General features: G+C 30.5%; 1 protein-coding gene across 1 annotated transcript; it reads left to right on the forward strand.

Moving 5' to 3' along the window:
* Positions 1-4,015: 4,015 nt before the first annotated feature.
* On the forward strand, positions 4,016-17,504 carry LOC148627933 (cyclin-dependent kinase 7-like). Its single transcript, XM_088581873.1, has 11 exons — positions 4,016-4,114; positions 4,294-4,353; positions 5,846-5,947; positions 6,705-6,773; positions 8,726-8,836; positions 9,655-9,773; positions 10,294-10,393; positions 11,763-11,849; positions 14,008-14,157; positions 14,873-14,999; positions 17,219-17,504. The coding sequence occupies exons 1-11, from the start codon at positions 4,055-4,057 to the stop codon at positions 17,245-17,247; spliced, it is 1,014 nt and encodes a 337-aa protein (XP_088437999.1). The 5' UTR covers positions 4,016-4,054; the 3' UTR covers positions 17,248-17,504.
* The last annotated feature ends 1,961 nt before the right edge of the window (positions 17,505-19,465 follow it).

A 19,465-nucleotide genomic window follows, 5' to 3' on the forward strand; every position in this document is an offset into this window, starting at 1 on the left:
TGTAAGTTGTACGAGTTTTCATTTGTTCGAATATGAACACATCATAATGAAATTTGGTACATGTACATATAAAATTACAAGCAGAATGTGTTATGCAACAATTCTTGATTGTTTTCTGTAATCACTTTTTATTCGGTACAGGAATGACAATGAACGACCTTTTTATTTCGAAAAAGCATCAGTTTTTAACATATAAATATGAACAATCAATATCATGTTTAATCGTTTATTTACTATATATTAAACATCAACAACTTACAATACATTTAGTTTTTTTCCCCTATAATATATAAAAGAAGGGAAATATTATAAATTAATACAGGAAGTATATTCAGATACACCAGTAATAGCTGAAAAGACTATAAAGACTGTAAAGCATGGAAATATAAACAGCTGTGCCCTGAACACGTAACAATCGTCCCCATATGGGAGTAAACTGAAAATCTGTCAGAACTCGTAGCAAAAAAATGTGTTCTACTGAGCGCAGCTTGATACAACAACAGAGGTCGAACCCTGAAAATTGGGCCAAGTATTAACACACCATTCAAGCTAGATACAGTTCTGAATTTTGATTGCGATTCAATATTTGATACAGGAAACTAATTTGACCAGAATCACAGTGGCAACCTTATTCGTCAATAAGCACAACCCCAATTCAATCCTAGCCTTCCTTTTGTGGTATGACACCTTGTGGTACAATTTCAAAGAGGTTCATTCATTTTTACTCAAGTTTTTGTCCAAAAATCATGAAAATGCTCGTTTCTGGTACATTTTCTTAAACAGTTCAAGGCACACTCCCAACATCAATCCCAGACTTCCTTAAAGGTATGTCAACTTGTAGTATACTTTCATAAACATATGCAATCATACTCAAGTTATTGTCCGGACATGAAGCTATAGCTTTGGTAGTTATACAACTGTTGTAATGTTAAAATTCAGTCTGATTAAAATACACAATCTGACATGTGCCAATTCAAGGGTAGCGTAATTATAAATTTTTACTCTGGATAAATTTTCTATGAATTTTAAATTTCATTTGTTTTTACCTTCTTTTGTTTAATTTATATTATTTACATATTATTGTTTATATTGTGTGATATTTTTATGTATGTAAAGCGCTTAGAATAATTGTACTATCATATAATGCGCTATACAAATATTGTAAAATAATTAAAATAAATTTAATTTTAATTAGATCGGTTAAAATTGAATTATATCATATTGTGCCTGAATGTGTCTAAAAAATTTAAAAAAAAACCCAGTTTTTGTTTTTATCTGGTCTACAGCACTAATTGAAAACTATATCATATAGGTAGTTAAAAAGTTAAGAGTGAACAATTTAGTTTACAACAATTTTATTGGCTAACTTTACAAAAGGGCACAAGTTTTATCAACTTATGAAGTCTTCTGCCAACAATAATATACAATACATAAATTAGAACATTGAGGGCATGCATTAAATCATTATGAATATTTAAAAAAAAGACAATTTTGAATTATATTTTACAAGACAATGAAGAAAAAAGAAAAGAAAAACAACAGTACAATGAAAAAAAACAAAACACAAAAGTTTCAGAAATATATGTACAAAACTGAAGAGAAACATAAAGTGGACTGATGGGTGCGCTTTTCTTGTGCGACACTGATTTTACCTCCATAATAATAGGTCAGAAATCTTTTTGATCTTTTAATATATATATATGAAGACACTATCAGAAATAAGTTAATTTTCTTCGCACGTTGCACCAGTACTGTCATTGGTAAGCAGTGAAACATCCATTCTTAAAGGAATTATTAATAAGCGTAAACTCTCGAATAGTATAAATTAAATACGGTTTTCTGTATATTTTTTTTATCCGACAAAAAGGTAGACACTTTCAATGGGAGCATCACAACTACACGCAGGATCAGCTACAATATGGACTCTGTGTAAATCGTAGTTAAGGAAAGACGCAGAACATCGTAGCTGTGTCAAACAAATATTTAATTTACGAGGGCCGTAATTAAAATATTGTGATCTGTAGATTGTCAATCAGAAATCTTAGAGCTTCCTCTGATGTTGGTGATGCGTTCAATTAGATTTTTGCATGTCGTTCTTTTGTGAAATAGAAATGTACCCATTGACAATATCTATTCAAGTATTTAAATCATTAGTTATCATGTGATTTATCTATTCGTTAATGAGATCAGATTTAAATTATTTTCTGATATTCGGTATCAAACATAAAAACCCATTTTCGACTTACTCATTAACAGAATTGGAACTAAAGCCCTTTTGACACTATCAAAGTTTTCCTTCGAAAACTTGGTCAAAGATTTTCTTTGTAAAAATCATATTTTGACGCTAGAATTCTAACAAATAGGCTTCTGGAACAGGGTTATAATGCTACAAGATTGAAGTTATCACTACAGAAGTTTTATGGTCGTCATCATGAATTCGTGGATCGTTATGGTGTATCTATCTGCACCATGAAAACTGATTTATTCAACGTGTCACAGTTTTCCTTTCCTCGTTTGTCTACCCCGGAGGACAGCAGAGGACGCTTACCCTACCGGTGCACCTGGTCCATGCTCTGAGTTTTTAGTGGAATCCGAGTTGCTCATTTGCTTTTGTTACTTTGTATGTATGATTTGAGTTACTTCATGTTCTTAGTTGTGTATGTCTGTTTTCAATGTCTGGTCTTTGACCTTGGATTACATTCTTTTGATTACCGCTATAACCTTGGACACTACTAAAGTTTTTGATGGATATCAGTCAAAGAAGATGTGGGAATGAGTGTTCACAAACACAAAAAATGTTCCATTCTCAAAGGAATACTATATTGCTACTTCACTTTGCCTTTTGTTTTTAAACATTTTGAAAAGGAGAGGAGAAATTTTGTTAGACTATTTTATCTTTGTCACTATACTCTTTTACTTTGCTATCGCAGATTGACTCTCTGTTCTGACCTTTATCTTAGTATCATATCCGCTCTCATTTCATTAGTAAAAAAAATTCTTTCTTTCTTTCCTTTATTTGAATTTATTACCATATTCCTTTTACTGCTATATTACCAGGTGTATTTGTATTGTAAATACAAACTTGCATCATTGCAAAGGTCAACCCATATCGGTCAATTCCCATGAAAGTCCATTAGAGTTTCAAGAAAAATAGAATGAAATATTATTCCATCCATTTTTATCAAAGCTCGATCAAAGTTTTCTTTTTTGTGTGGACAATATCAAAACAGCTTCAAAAACTTTGACCAAGAAAACTATGATAGTGTCAACACGGCTAACTCATCCATCGGGTTCTTAGTTAAAATAAGCGTGGAATGCATACGCCATTATTCCCTCTTTTGGTGAAGTAAAGATTATTGTCAATAGTGAGCAGTAGGAGTAGTGGATTGTTTTAAAATAAAACTGAATTGTAAGCTTCAGACTGTTACTGTAGGGTCATTAAACAAACTGATAAGCATTTGTCCTATGGAGTATATATATACAAAATGACTGTGACCACATACGTCAAGTATTATCATGATTATGCACTGCATGACATTAATTAGTCTTGGAGCATGGTTATGATATATAAAAATATATTCGTATTATGATATTTCCCCGGGACAATTTCACCAAACGATAAAAAAAAACTATATAAAAAAAACAACAAAATACAGATTTTCGAAAGCACGAAAATTGAAAATGTTACTTTAGATAACTATATTACATACCTGCACTTGAATTACTCGAACCAATTTGTTTACAACCTACATCATAAAGATCTCCTTGAGACGCAACTACTCTACTCGAAGAACATGTTTTACCACGGTAATCGGTTTTCTCCAAGTGAAACTAGAAGCCTAATATCGGAAAAAATAATTTGTCAGCCTACCGGCCACTTGTTTCGGCTCGCATAAGTCAAGAACATTGGGCTAAAGATACTCTCATTTTTACAGGGAACACAAGAAATTGTGGGCTTCGTATCAAATGCAATTGAAATATTGCGGATAATTTTGTTGGGTGTCTTCACCGGAATTGGTCAAATTTACATTATACGGTGTACTTCCGCTATATAATGGGCATAGATGAAAAACTGAGACGTTATGAAAAAATTGATTTTTTGGGCGAAGGCCAGGTAAAGAAACGTTAAGTGATAACATTACAGTAATTAAAGATTATTTCCAGTATTTTTTCATGTGATTTTTGATAAATACTAATGACACTTTTGAATATGAACTAAAAATTCATTGATATAACCGCATATTTGCCTAATTGGAAATGCTGAAAAATGCACTTTGTTTGTTTTGATTTCAGTTTGCCACAGTGTACAAAGCAAAAGATTTGGAAACTGGAAATATCGTTGCTGTAAAGAAGGTAAAAAATAAAATTAATGTAGTACTTTCAGTATTTTATTTTTTATGGGTACATGTAACTCTCGATTTGAGGGTAGTCGGTCGAAATCTCAATTCATTGATCCCCAACTCAAAAACATAAGTTCATACTTGCAATTTGTTTTGGAGTGCTTGGTCCAATCATATCTCTGTCTGACTATCATATGTTTCACTGTGATGTCATGTTATCTAGGTTGGAGTAATTAAATTACATGCAGGAATTTCGGGCCAGGAAACCCCTTTCCACTATCTTGCAGGAATGTATCCACTCATAGTTTATCAGATCCTTAATATAGTTAAACCATTTTACCTATTTTGGACTTTACTACAATTGAACTCCCTTCACAAATATATAAACAATACTTAAGCTAGGCTAGAATATAACGAGAATGAATATGGTAATTATGTCAAAGAGACAACAATCCCACTGGGATGAAAATTGCTTACCGTCCTCTTTATTTTAATGCATTTCATGGTGTTGTTATACTTATTACTGTATACACGTGCATGTACATGTTCTTTAGGAGGTCATAAGAAATAGTTTCCAAAATTTATACAATTATATTAAACTGCAATATGCAGTAAGTCAAATAATATCTAATTATCTCACAGTACCCAATACAATTAACATTTATATGTGCATGCTCATCACAGGGACTTCACTTAAAGTGTTTGATACAAATGTAAAGAAAAAGAACAATATCATGACATATTTTAATATTCACTTCATACAAAGATGTGATTTCTATTGGAGTGTCAGTGTGTGTTATTGAACAAATACAAATACAAATATTTTATTGGCTCAAACTCAGATATAAGAAATGGTTAAGGCCCATTATATGCAAAGATATATATATGACATTATCAATATACATATGTAATGTTGAGACTATAACAATAATTTGGCAATTACACTGAAATATGAAATGATTATGATAAAGTTTTCCTTAGATCAATGCATTTAGATATGAAGGAGGAAGACATTTTAAGAACAGGAAGAGAGTTGCTATTTAAAATTAGGTTTACTTTTATGGTTACATCTTTATTATTAAAATTTTTATACTAGTTGCAAATTTTATTTTGAAAAATATTTCTTTGTGTATTATATGCACTACAACTAAAAAAAAGTGTATTTCATCTTCAATGTTTCACTATTACAAACTGGTCATAATCTATTAATTCTAGGAATGTTCAAATGTCTTCGTTTTTCATTATTGAACAGAAAATATATCACCCTAGACTGTATTTACCTTGTGTGCTTTTCTGGAACACTCTCAGCCTCTACTCTAGGCACTATGACCATCTTATCTACAATTCCACTGAAAAGGCTGAATGATTCTTAATTTCATTATGCCATTGGGCACCTCTTGCTTTGTTCCTATATGGTTTCTCTGGATCTTCAAGTGAGCTTTGCTTTCAGTTTAAAAGTTATTTGAAAAAATGTGCAAATACTTTTTTTCTTTTCTTTTTATTAGATTAAAGTTGGTACCAGAGAAGAGGCTGCTGATGGTATAAATAGAACAGCACTGAGAGAAATAAAACTACTGCAAGAACTAAAACATCAGCATATTATTGGGGTTAGCATTTAAATTTGTGTCATGATAAAAGGTTTTACATCTGATATGGCTAAGCCGCTTGAATAGCTCTGAAAATCTGTAATTTTCAGTAACCAAACCCAGCCCTACATTCCTTTTATGATGACCCTACATTTATATGATCTCCATAATATTTTTGTTTATTTAATACCAAAAAAGCATTCTTTTATTTGCACTAATGAGAACAAAACTTTTCAAAATAAATTATTTCATTTACTTTTACTTAAACCTTAGTTTTCAAAGATGAATTAATAGAGTCATGAATTTGTTAAGCATAAAACCTTTATTTTATGGCAGGTTCTTTTGAAATTTGTGTTAAAATACTTTTTGTAATCAGGTACCATCATTATGAATTTAAAAAAGTGTGAATTATTTTGCATGTCCGTTTTTAGGTAAAATTAGTGGTAGTTACTGAGTGAAAAGTATTCTATATGAAATAACAATTCTATATCAATGTTTTACTTTATTTTAGCTATAATACATGATAAGACGTGTTAGCATAGATTTAATGCTTATTCCAACTCAACTTGCATAGCATTTACAGATGTTAAACAATAACTGATCGTTTAATTTCTTGCTTAGAATTAGACAAGGGAATTTTTTGCAACCTTCACTTATGAATTGCATATCACCCATGAATTTCACTCTAGAAAATTCTCTTTTCAATCTGTAATGTGGAATGAAAAAAGTATCTTTTTCTGTAGAAAATTATCGACTCATTTTTGAACTTTACTTTCAGTTAGAAGATGTATTTGGACACAGATCTAATGTCAGCCTGGTGTTTGATTTTATGGATACAGATTTAGAGGTACATATAATATGGCATTAATATTTTATCTTCAGGAACTCCTTATCTTTGTAAGTGTCACAATGTGATGTATTCAGTTTTTCAGTATAGTATAGAAAGTTAAAACTGCATTAGCTGTCATTTTTGTAAATTTTTGTTTCTGTTGAAATATACCTTAACTTTGAATTATTTCTACTAAATTGTACTTTTCCTGTATAACTTCATTCGATATCCACAAATAAAATGCATTAAATAATCAAATAGTTGTCTACATATTTATTGTCTTGCAAGACAAAAAATCGACCTAGATAAAATCGTATGCATGTGACTTCATGTGACCTTATCTGCACATGTGCTGTAAGGGTCTTAGATAACAAATCTGATTGCAAAGCGAAATTGGTTATTCAACTATAAGGAAGACCAACAGGCTCAAGCTGAAAAGGAAAAAGTACGAATATAACGCAAGGATCCTTTTGAAATTTACGTATTGTGATATAATGTGGCTCAAATATGGTCATTATTTATTTGAAAACTAATCAAGAAGTAGATGAAATGAAATGAAAACAAGACACATGCTTACCTCTGTATCCCTTATTGTTATATTTTTTACAAAGGTTAAAGTATTTTTGACCCAGGTGAATGGCCTGTTGGCAATCTTCAGAAGTAATGGCGAAAAATAATAAGATCAGAGCTATCGATCTTCTCTGATTAAAAAAACATTGTTTTCACAATATTCTGTAGGTATTATCAACATTTATTGCTTCAACTGCACTACTACAAACTTATTTCATTGAATCAGCAAAATTCAGTAGAATCAAAACTGAACAAATTTGGCAGCTAATGCAGCTTTAATTGATTACTAATACCTTTCATCATTTATCATTGAATAATTTCCATGTCCCTGCCTTTAGGTTTTAACATAGTCATATGCACATAGACATGTGTGGCTGATCATTTTTCCTTACAAAATTTACCATAACTTTTCATTGGAAGGATTTTAAATTTTGGCTACAGCTTTAGCTTGGTGTAAGCTTCTTGGGATTGATTCTGCATCAACTTCCTGTTTGCCATAATGATTTTATTGCACTCTAAGGAGGTAGACCTAGGGTAAGGGACACAACTCTTAAAAATCATTGGAACATTTGTATTCAGCATTTTACATCAATGTCATGTAAGCATCAAAGTAACTTAGATTGATATCATTCTGTATCAAATGAAAGCTTGATAGGCTTTGATGAAATTGAATATGATACAAACATATCACTGACTTCATGAGTTAGGTCCCTTACCCTAGGCCTACCTCCTTAAGAAGTTTCTATTCATCTGAAAAATAATTACTGGTAGCAACTCTTCATGTGGAAAGTTTGAAATTTAGTAAGCAGCTTTGGCTTAATTAGCTATTTAGCATGTAAGTTTAATTTCACTCTGTTTGTTGTAATACTTCTGTTGCCTTTTTAGAGTTTATTAATTTTTTATTGCACAAACTAAAAGGCTTGGTAGCCATTTATAGGAATGAGTTGAATTTTAATAAATAATTCATTGAAAAGCTATCAACATTGGTTTGAAAGTTTGTAATATCTGTAAGAAATTTCAGCACAGCACCACATACACTTACTGTTTAATGTTCCTTTAAGTTTTTTGAATCACTTGAACACATTTCTCCTAGTTTTGAATTTTTTTTCAGATTATTTTCTGTAGTTAGAACATTTTGTGTGTGCATTATTTCTCTGTAGTTCTCTATCTTCCTGTCATTATAACCAATGATTTTAATTTTTTTTGTTTGGTATTAAAGTAGTTGAGGATTGAAAAAAAAACAACAGTACATTTAAAAAAAAGACCAGTTTTCTGTTTCAATATGGGTACATAAAGGATTTGACAAATTCATTCACTAATTACATGTTTATGAACTCTTGAGTGTCAGTTACTTATTTCATTATTTTATATTTCAGTTGTTTTTTGCATTTTTTTTTCAGATAATAATTAAAGACAATACTATAGTACTGACTCCAGGACACATTAAATCTTATGTGCTACAGACTCTGAAAGGATTGGAATATCTCCATCATCATTGGATACTACACAGGGTCTTTATAAAGATTTATTCATCTTGCCAATATAAATAATTTTACATTTAACAATGAAATAATACTGAATTTCTTTAAAATACAATTATTTTCTTAGGGTGCTAAATTTTGTGTGTTTTTATGGTTTGTCTAAAAAAACCCTGAAGTATAAATTCTGCAAAATATTTACCCTGGCTTAAGGAGGTAGACTTAGTATAAGGGACAAAACTCTTACAAATTGGAAAATTTGTATTCACCAGTTTATATCAGTCTCATGTAAACATCAAAGTAACTTGGACAGATTTCATTCTGTTTCAAAGGAAAGCTTTAAAGGCTTTGGTGAAATTGAATATGATAGAAACATATCACTGATTTCATGAGTTATTTCCCTTACCCTATGTCTACCTCTTTAAAAAAATAGTGTACCACTTACCAAACAAGAAAAAATAGTAATGCATTTTTGCTTTAAAATCACCAAAAATGGTTCAACAACAAATGACAACCTGGTTGCTAGCCTCATTGGGGAAAGTTAGAAAAGTAATCATTTTTATTTGAAACTTAAATTATTTTCACTTCGATAAGGAATTAAATGGTTTGAAATTAGTACTTAAAAGTATCCAAGTACTAACCACAGCTTCAATCAGACAAATATTTGAATTTGAAATATACTGCTGTCCATTGCTCTGGTCAGACAGTAAACCAGTCTGTCTGGTTGGGGAGTTACTCCCCTTTGCTCAAATAAAAAAAAACAAAGTTGAAGTCAAAATATGAAAATGGTTTATTGTTTAGTCAATACTCTATGTGTGTTTATTACTGTGTATTAATATATATTGTTCCAGGATTTGAAGCCTAACAATTTACTGATCAATGACCAAGGGATATTGAAGTTGGGAGATTTTGGTCTTGCCAAATTCTTTGGTTCTCCATCTAGGGTATACACAAACCAAGTTGTAACAAGGTAAATTTATTTGTTATATGGTGTATAATCATAAAGTTACCATATTTAAAAGTAATTAATTTGTCAAAACACTCTCATCATAGAATGTATGATGTATCTGCGATAGGATGAAAGACTATAATCAATCAATCAAGTCATATTAAGTTCGGCTTCTTCATGTTTTAATTAAATTTTTATTCCTATTAAAAAAAAAACAATGATTAAAAGGTACAGGAAGGTTGAAAGAAATGGTTTTTTTTACATGTGAAATAAATCTTTTCACTTTCCTAACACTTGTGATCATATCTTGCATGGATTTTCAACAGGTTTATTCCAAATATCTTAATTTGCCTAAATCATCTGTTGTGTCAAGCAACACAATAGCACACAAATGGAATGACATAGTCTGAGGGTAAGAACAAAGATTTTCACATGTGCATTAAAATTTCGTACACCTTGAAGATTCAGTATCACTTATCTATATATCAGTAATAAAAATTCAAATTAATATTTTTTTTTATATTGTTTTGTACGCATTTAGATGGTACAGATGTCCAGAGTTGTTATTTGGAGCGAGACAGTATGGTACTGGTGTAGATATGTGGGCTGTTGGTTGTATATTAGCTGAACTTTTACTAAGAGTAAGTCGTACTTCTGTTAAGTTAGAAACCAGTGTGATGTCTTAAGTAGTAATCTTTGTAAGAATCATGCAAGTTCTGTTATATGTGCTACACCTAAAAAAAGGCTACACATTTTTTTATTTTTGTTATTTAGTTGTTTTGTGGATCTATCTGCTGAAATTTATTTTCATTCATCCTAATCTGTCTGCTCTTAGGAGATAATCCACATTGAAAGTCAAATAATTTCTATTGTATATTAGTGTTGTTTACAGAGTTATGTTCCTTAATTTTGAATTCTACAGTACACCCTATATAATTTTTGTCTCCTAAGAGCACAAGTTATATGGAATATGGAGGGCCACATGTTGTAGACTTTCCGACAATGAATTACATATTGCATGCTTCTTAGCTGGAGTACTACTTAATTATTGCAAAAATTCCCATTGACTTGAATTTCAATAATTAAAACTTACATGGTAAAGTTATTACTAATTTTGATTAAGGTTTTATGCTGGTGCATTTATTGTGTTTCACCATATCTGTTTTTTTTCCTTTGGAATTTTTATAATGAGTTTTATTTTCCCTCCAAAATCGCAAAAATTAAAATCACATTTTTAACTACAATGACAAAAATTGCAAAAACTAAAATTGCATTATGAACTAAAAGACAAAATCACAAAAATTAATGCACACAATAATTCTAAAATTTGCAGTATCTCAGGAAGGTTTCTTATGTAAATTTGACTGAAATCTTACTCAATGTTCTTGTGATAGTATCCGAGGTAATACAATGATCTGTGCAATAACTCATGCTACTCTTTAAAGAAAACACTGTTGCATTATTTTAAAAAATTGCCCTCCCAATATTAAAAGAAATGCAGACATACCCAACCAAAATAATTGCTGGTATTACTTGGTCATACGTGTATCTTATTTGGAATGTTTTTGATGTTTGTTTCAATTTAAGAAATTTGAAGAAACAGTGTTTCAAAAAAATGAAAGATTTGTGTGTTATAGTATCTCATTACTAGAAATTGACACAGAGAATAATTCTGCTTTTGAAATTCCCGCCAGATTTTTTTGGGGACTTTTTTAAGAGCCGGACAGTATGAAAATCTACTCATTAGCTTTATTTGGCCATGATTATATTTCATATGAAAATCAAGAACCATAAAGTTTAACACTTCAAACCAGACCTCTTCAGGCAGAAATCTTTGATTGGTTTTACAGATCAAAAAGCAAGACAAATAACCTTAGAAGGAGTCCAATTACTTGTTTAATCTTGGTTTTTTTTTCTATAAGAGGTTTGACTTTATTAACTATAAAAGAAATGAATTCCATAATATTATTGCAGTTTTTGAATCATTGTTTGTTTGTTGTTTGGTTGTAGGTACCCTTTCTTCCAGGTGATTCAGATTTGGACCAGCTGAGTAGAATATTTCAGATGTTAGGAACACCCACTGAGGAAACATGGGCTGTGAGTTTTTGTGGAAAATTAAAGATAAATTCTTTACATGTAAACAATACCATGTACAATAGTGATGTTAAGAGATTTTCATGCAACTGGCATCTTTTTTAATAATGAAGGTACTTTTTGCAAAGGATTGTTCACACAGTTTTTTTCCCCAGGAATTTGGTTCAGAGGACGAATTAAACCACAAGTTCCTCATTGTTTGCTTATGTATTCAGGAATCATTGATTTTAGAGGGATCATAAGTTATTTTTGAGGGGATCCAGTGGTGCCATTAAACTATAATTACAATTCTAAAGCAATAATTATGTAATGAGGCTTTTCATTGGCTCAAATCAAGTGTAAAAATTCTCAATATACCTGTCAAAGGCTTTTCATTGGCTCAAATCAACTGTAAAATTCTCAGTATACCTGTCAAAGGCTTTTCATTGGCTCAAATCAAGTGTAAAATTCTCAATATATCTGCCAAAGCTGATTCACAAATTATGTGCTTATGGATATTACTCTCAAGATAATATGCATAACAATTAGAATGGCTGACCTGCTAATTGACAAATGATATTATGATGATTTTGAAGAGTATTTATCATTATTAAATGAATTTTTACTACCTAATTCCCTTATTTTAATTTCATTAGAACCAAGATGACAAAACTCTAAGGTAAATTCCAAATTTCGAAATCTTTGAACCAAGTACAATATTTTTTTTGTGGCAATATGGGTCAATGAGGAATATAATTCAGTAAATAAAAGATAAGAGTTTACGCTTCACACCTCATTTAGAATAATTTCATAAGAGTAGAGAAAACTGTTATATATTTGAAGCTTTGCAGACATCTATCTGTAGTTTAACTGTCACAAATATCTGTTTACCTGGCTCCGTTACATGTCGCAAAGATAACTTAAAATTCATTTGAGAATAACTTAATTTGATTTTGTTGATTTATTTTGAGCAAAGTTATTCTGTATAACCTGTATCACAGTGTTATAATTGTAATCTATTGGTCCACTCCTCCCAATTATAAAAAAGGAACAGGTTTTGAATATAAATCAATTCTTATAATTTGACTTTTTAATACAAAACAGTATATTTCGTCTTTTTTTTTATTTATTTCAAATTGTAAATTGAAATGTATTTATTATGGAATGATAGTCTCTTGTGCATGAGAGTGAGAGTGAGTAAGCAAAATAAGTGTAGTCTTTCAAATTAATATAATATAGTGAAGAATATATACATGTTTACAAAACCCCATTGCACTCTTTTCGGGTAGTGATGTAGGGGGATGTTGTAAAACCCTGACTATATTCAAAAAGACATTGAAAAATAAAAATAAGGTATCATTCAGCAAGATGTCAAGATAATTTAGCATGATATTTTGATTTATTCGGTTGACTTAATAAGATAATTATCCTGCCAACTAGTCATTTTAGCCAACACAAAGTCGACTTAACAAGAAAGTTATTACAATAATTTAAATAATAAGTTAATATAATATAATATTTGCTGTGAATTTGTATTTTAGTCTGTTTTTTACGTTTTATTTAAAATTTATTTCCCATATTTTGCTGGTGACCTTGTATATTTGTTACGCTGACATTGTAGACAGGATGTAAACGACTTCTGTATGCTGTTGACTTTGTTTTGTCTGTATGTGATGTTTTTGATTGATTTGTGTCCAAATTAACCGTTTATCGATGACTATACATGTATTCGATAGTTATATTGATGATGTGAGTATGTAACAGAAAATGTATATGTTTTTAAAAAAAAAAACAAAAAAAAAATTCTTATAATTTGATTCCATTAGAAATTTAATTATAAAGAAATGTTTCTAATATTTGAATAGGTTCTATGAAATAACCTAGTTAGGACCAATGTCACTTTTTACACTTTTTATAAACTACTCTGAGTTTAATAAGTGTAAACTGCAATTAACTAATTATTTCATATAAACTGTTCAAAAATTAGAAACATTTCTATAATAACTATAAATTATTGAGGAAATCTATATAATAATAGTATAATCTATAGCCAAAATATAATTACTCATTTGGAGAACTCATTCAATCGTATTAATTAGTAATTCACTCTATTCAGTTAATTATTCTATAATTATAGAAATTATAATTTTATTGACTACAGCCATCTATTATATTTTTCCAGAATATGAAAGATCTTCCTGACTATGTGAAGTTCAAATCATTCCCAGGATATGATCTCAAAGATGTATTTATAGCAGCTTCAGATGACTTGTTAAAGGTGATGAAGAAACTTCTTGCCATGGACCCTCTACTGAGATGTTCAGCAACTGATGTATGAAAAGTCTTTCCTTTTGTTTATGGTTCTCATTAATAGCACCCCACATTACCCAATGAGTGCTCCTATGTCAGATTTTTTCCAGCTATTTAGCTGAATGCTGCTATTTGAAATCCAGATTTCATTGTAACCATTGTTTTTACTGTATGTTTACTACCGGGTTTGCCAGTTTCTGCTTTGTTTGTTTGTAAAATCATCCCTGCTATATATGATTTTCACTGAGTCTACCAACCACCTTTTATTTTTTTGTGAACACAAAATTTCAAGATCTAAATACCTGTAAAGTGCTTAAGTTCAGTTTTGTACATTAAATAATTATCATTTGAAGATGTGTATATTGATTTTTTTATAAAATTTTTGAAAATATTTTAATTTCTTCTTGCAAAACGAAAATCAAATTTTGTAAGTGTCAAATTCACAAAATTATACATAGTGTTTAACCGCAAAGATGTTTACTGTATTAAAAAAGATGTGAATAATAAACTTAGGTTCTATTATAGGTAAATGACCTTTTGTAAACACTTCATTTAAGGTACATTTAGAACCTTTTCTAACTTAAGTCTGTTTTCTAGGTACAGTAATATGCTTTTTCTGTTTTTGTGTTAAAAATACAAATAATTTTTTTTCTCAATTTTAAAGTAAACTTATTAGTGTTTTTTTTAACAATGTTTAAAAGCGCATTCAGTTATTGTATTTTTTTTTACTATCTTAGGCATTGAAAATGGACTACTTTAGTAACAAGCCAGCACCTACTCCTGGTCATTTATTACCCAGGGCTGGACAAATCCCAGAAACTAAACCAAACTTGAAAAGAAAGTTCCAAGGGCAGGATTCAGGAGGTTTGTTATTAGAAAAAATTGACTGTCAAAAGAGGGTTCACTATGCCAACAAAGATTGATTGATTGATTGTTGGGGTTTAACGTTTAAAACAAACAGTTTATGATTGTGATATGTAATCGAGAGTACACACACCTATTAACCTTTGGAACAGTTCATGTGAGAGATTCTCCCCACTGATACTGTCTCCATACCTATTAACCTTTGGAGCAGTTCATGTGGGAGATTCTCCCCCATTGACACTGTCTCCATACCTATTAACCTTTGGAACAGTTCATGTGAGAGATTCTCCCCAACTGATATGGTTTCATGTAGGATATTTTTATGTAAGAGCAAATTTATCATATAAAAAAAATCATTTTGTATTTTTTCACCAAAAATACAGTCATTTTAACCAAAAACCTCCCACAAATCGTACATTTTTTATGTTGGAGATTCTTAATTTCTATACAATCACAAACAAAATTTCAGTTATAAAATGGTATCACCCTGTTATTGTTATCATTGTCATCATCGTTGGTTCTGTTGGCATCCGTTAATTTAAGTTTATTAACACATTGTTCTTGGGGACATGTTGGGGGGTCCTATAGTTTTTGGAGGTTTTTGCCCCACACCTTTTGGCAATAAGGGGCTAAAAGGGAGAAAATATGTGTTATCATTAGAACTGAAAGAAAAAGTTTATTGTTGATCTGATTTTTATGATTCAGATGTCAATCTGTTCCTTTTGAAATTTTGTTTTGAAATTTTTTACAGGTTTGCTTATCTTTAACTGGGGTAAAAAATTGGGCCATACCCAAAAAAGCAACTTTTTAACTTTTGGACTAATCTTGAAATTGCTTTTTATTGAAATCCTTATGAAAATCCCTACCAGGAGTTTTCATTCAGATTTCAGATATCTCTTTTTTTTTCAGTTATAAGGGGTTATAGGTGCTACACCCCCCAAAAATTACTTTTTTGGGGGGTCCAATATTGAAAAAAAAATCAATTAAATTTCAATTGCTAAACTTATAATAAATTTTGCTTTTCTGATTTGTGGAACTGACTGCAGGTAGGTGGTGACACAGAAAAAAAGCAATCTGGCATTTATGTGCCCATAAAAAAATTCTGGACTTATGAAGGTATCCTCCTGTTGTTAGCATCAGCATCTTTTAACTTTCTTTCATTTGCAAAGAAAAAATATTTATTTTGTGTGCACAATAACATATTTTTTCTTTGTATGTCTCCATCAGGGCTTCATAAAAAAAGACTTGCCAAAAATACAGTAATAAACAAAACAAACTTTGATGTTGAAATTCAGTCAAGAGAAAAGAAAGTAGATTTTTACATAAAGTTGTACATAAATAGTAATATGAAGAAGATTTTACCAGAAATTTCTGGTTTAAGGTATAAATATAAAAAAGAACTATATAAAATGTTGATTTTCTATAAAATCAACATGTTTTCAAAACCCTAGATCATAAGCATATGTCTTGATACAAAATATATACACAAAAAAGGTATATTATACTCCAACTTAATGAGTTGGAGATATACTTTAGTATTAGAATCACCTTATCTGTCTGTTATTCTGTCTATCATGAATTCTGTCACAATTTTCTCAACTCCATAGGGATAGTTTTATTTCAAATTTTGTCTGTGGCATTTTATAGATAGGCCATATGATGTAAGCCATTTTGGTTGCTGTCCTATATGAGTGAGGGTGTATACCTAGCACAACAATGTGTGCAACTTCATGTTTGTCTAATATGTGCCAATCTTAATATGCCATGCATAATTACATAGATGATGTATCGAAATCTGTATGGACTCTAAGTCAGACATATTTCTAAATGGGGGGGGGGGGGGGTTCAGTATGCATGCTGTGTGAAAAACATAATTTTCTAAAATTTTCATTGTAAAATTTAGGTGAGGTTTGCGGTACTTACACAAATAATTGGTACTGCATCTTCCATATTGGCCACTACATCCATGAATATCAAATGCAATACATTATATTATACACTTGCTCAGGTCTTTTTTCAGCATAAAACATAACAGCAAGCATACATTATTAGAAAAAAAATATTGTTGCTGTGGTGGATACTGATTTATAAGGGGGAGACATGCAATTTCCTCTTCCAGAAAAGGATGAAAAAGGAAAAGGATTAAATTCATTTGTTAAATTCTAAGTTTTTTTTATGCCATTTTAGAAAAAAAAATGAAGTTGTATTTTATTTTGTAGGAGGTTTAGTGAAGAGGTTACAGTTCTGAGGAGATTCAGGATGTTTCTAACAGGATAATAGTGAATTTGGATGAGATGAAACTCTCCTGATTTTCACAGCTTAATGGAAAGATGCCTTGTGAAGGACATTCATTGTTAAGACAAATGATAGTTAGTCTTAGCATGTAGAGTGCCATTTTAGAATACAATGTACATGGGTTGGAACCAATCAAGAACTGACCTTTTCTTCAATTGTTGAACATGTTGAAAGAAATGAAACACTGGTCTAATAAAATTAGTACAGTTACTTAGATTCTAATGTATCATTTTAGTAGGTCAGTAGGAATTAAAATTTTGAGAAGGGGCCATTTTGAATGATCTTTAGGTTCTTTAACATTCTGTGTAAAAAAGATGATTTTAATGGAGTGTGGTAAATGGCAAATGACTTCCTCGAATCCAAATCACTGGGTATAATTGATAATTGCCTTTCCAAGGGACAGTGGTAATTGACCAGGGGCAGACCCAAAGATTTAAAAAAGGGGTACAGGCAATTAAAACCTCTTTATTTTTCTAAATTTTGCATGAAATTAACAAAATTTTACAACAAAAGGGAGATTCATTGTCATTTAATCAAGAAAAGACCAAATCAATCTCCGAAAATCATCAGTGTACCAGTATTTTACTGTAAAAATTATTTTTTCTAAAACAAATGATTCACATGTTGGTCATATATGTTTATGTATCATTTTATAACTTTTTAGTTTATTTTGAGGAAGTGTCATCATTCTGTTACCATGGATATTATTTCTTTTGTTGGGGCCTTTCAGAGCTTACTTAAAGGTGTGTTTACACTTGTTGAAGACCTTTTTTGGGATCTCTGTAAGTATTTACTATTTTTATAAAGGTTATAGGATGGTGCATTTGTGGTGTTTCACCATACCTATTCCTTTTTCTATTACTTCAAGTGGTTCCATCCCTTTTTGGAACATTTATTAGCAGATGTTATTTAAAAACTACTTGAAAGTATTGTAAGCAAGCAATATCATATGGGACCTGACAAAAAAAATTATTGACCAGTAGAAAAAAATATATGCTATAGAACTAGTATATAGGATGATAATTTCTAGTATATGAAATTATTGAAAATATACATATGTTGTTTACAAACCTGAGTTTTATAACTAATACTGTTTTTAACTAATCTGTAACTGAAATATTGTATCATTACAATTACAATTTTTACAAAAAGTGTAGTGTGTAATTTTGTGTAGAAAAGTGCAATAAAAGTGCATCTTTTCCATATTTTGTAGTAGAACACTTCAAATAGCATCCTTTCTGAATTCGTATCATGCTCATCAGGTTTGTAGACAATGTATGAGAAGACCAAAAAAAAATAAATAACCAAACACACAAAAAAGGAGAAAAAACAGTTAAATTACAAAAAGGTAACATAAAAATTCTTCTAATGCTTCACATTCCAGATTGTAAAAAAAGGAGTATTCCCTATTACATATTATTCGATAAAAATGTATTCATGTATCTATACCACAATATTCAACCCACAACAATTCAAACTCTACAATACATGTAGATAAGATGATTTTAACTCAACTTGCAGTCATCTTTTTTCAATTTCAACTTATTAGAATTGTCAATTGAGTGTTTATTTCTATGATATGATACTAAGTTGTTACTCTGTATAGCATTTCTCACAAAAGTTACATTTAAAAGGTTTATCCCCTGTGTGGGTTGTCATGTTTCTCCAGGTTGTATTTTTGACTGAAGTATTTACCACATTCAGCTCATTTACATGGTTTACTCCCCGGATGAATGACGTGAGTGTGACTTAGTAAGCTACCTTTAATACTGAAATCTTTACCGCACAAATCACACTTGCAACGGCTTTCACTATCATTTGACTTTGTGTGTGCTCACAAATGTCCAGATACTTCACATTTGTGAGATGTAATCCCCTCATGGTATTGTAAATATCTCCTGAAGGCTGCATCATCACTGAATACCTGTGGACACTTATCACATTTGTAAGGTTTCTCACCAGTATGTATTATAACGTGTTTTTAAGTGGTGTTTGTATGTAAACTCTTTGAAACACTCAGTATATTTTGTAAGTTTTATTCTTTAAAATATGGATTTGCTTTATTTTGTAAGATAGAACCGTCAATGAACTTCTTATCACATTCGCTACATTGATATGGTTTTTTACCAGTGTGTATGCTGTTCCAATGGTGTTTTATTTTTTTTTTCAAA

The sequence above is a fragment of the Perna viridis genome, chromosome 1 (assembly GCF_037379345.1).
Source record: "Perna viridis isolate PV_CMFRI_1.1 ecotype Kerala chromosome 1, ASM3737934v1, whole genome shotgun sequence".
NCBI lineage: Eukaryota > Metazoa > Mollusca > Bivalvia > Mytilida > Mytilidae > Perna > Perna viridis.

What these genes read in the sequence shown, in the direction of transcription:
- LOC148627933 (XM_088581873.1), top strand. Translation starts at nt 4,055, where the DNA reads ATGGGCATAGATGAAAAACTGAGACGTTATGAAAAAATTGATTTTTTG. An exon ending in AACATCAGCATATTATTGGG is followed by an intron (nt 5,948 to 6,704) that starts GTTAGCATTTAA and finishes CTTTACTTTCAG; the next exon opens with TTAGAAGATGTATTTGGACA. An exon ending in CCACTGAGGAAACATGGGCT is followed by an intron (nt 11,850 to 14,007) that starts GTGAGTTTTTGT and finishes ATATTTTTCCAG; the next exon opens with AATATGAAAGATCTTCCTGA.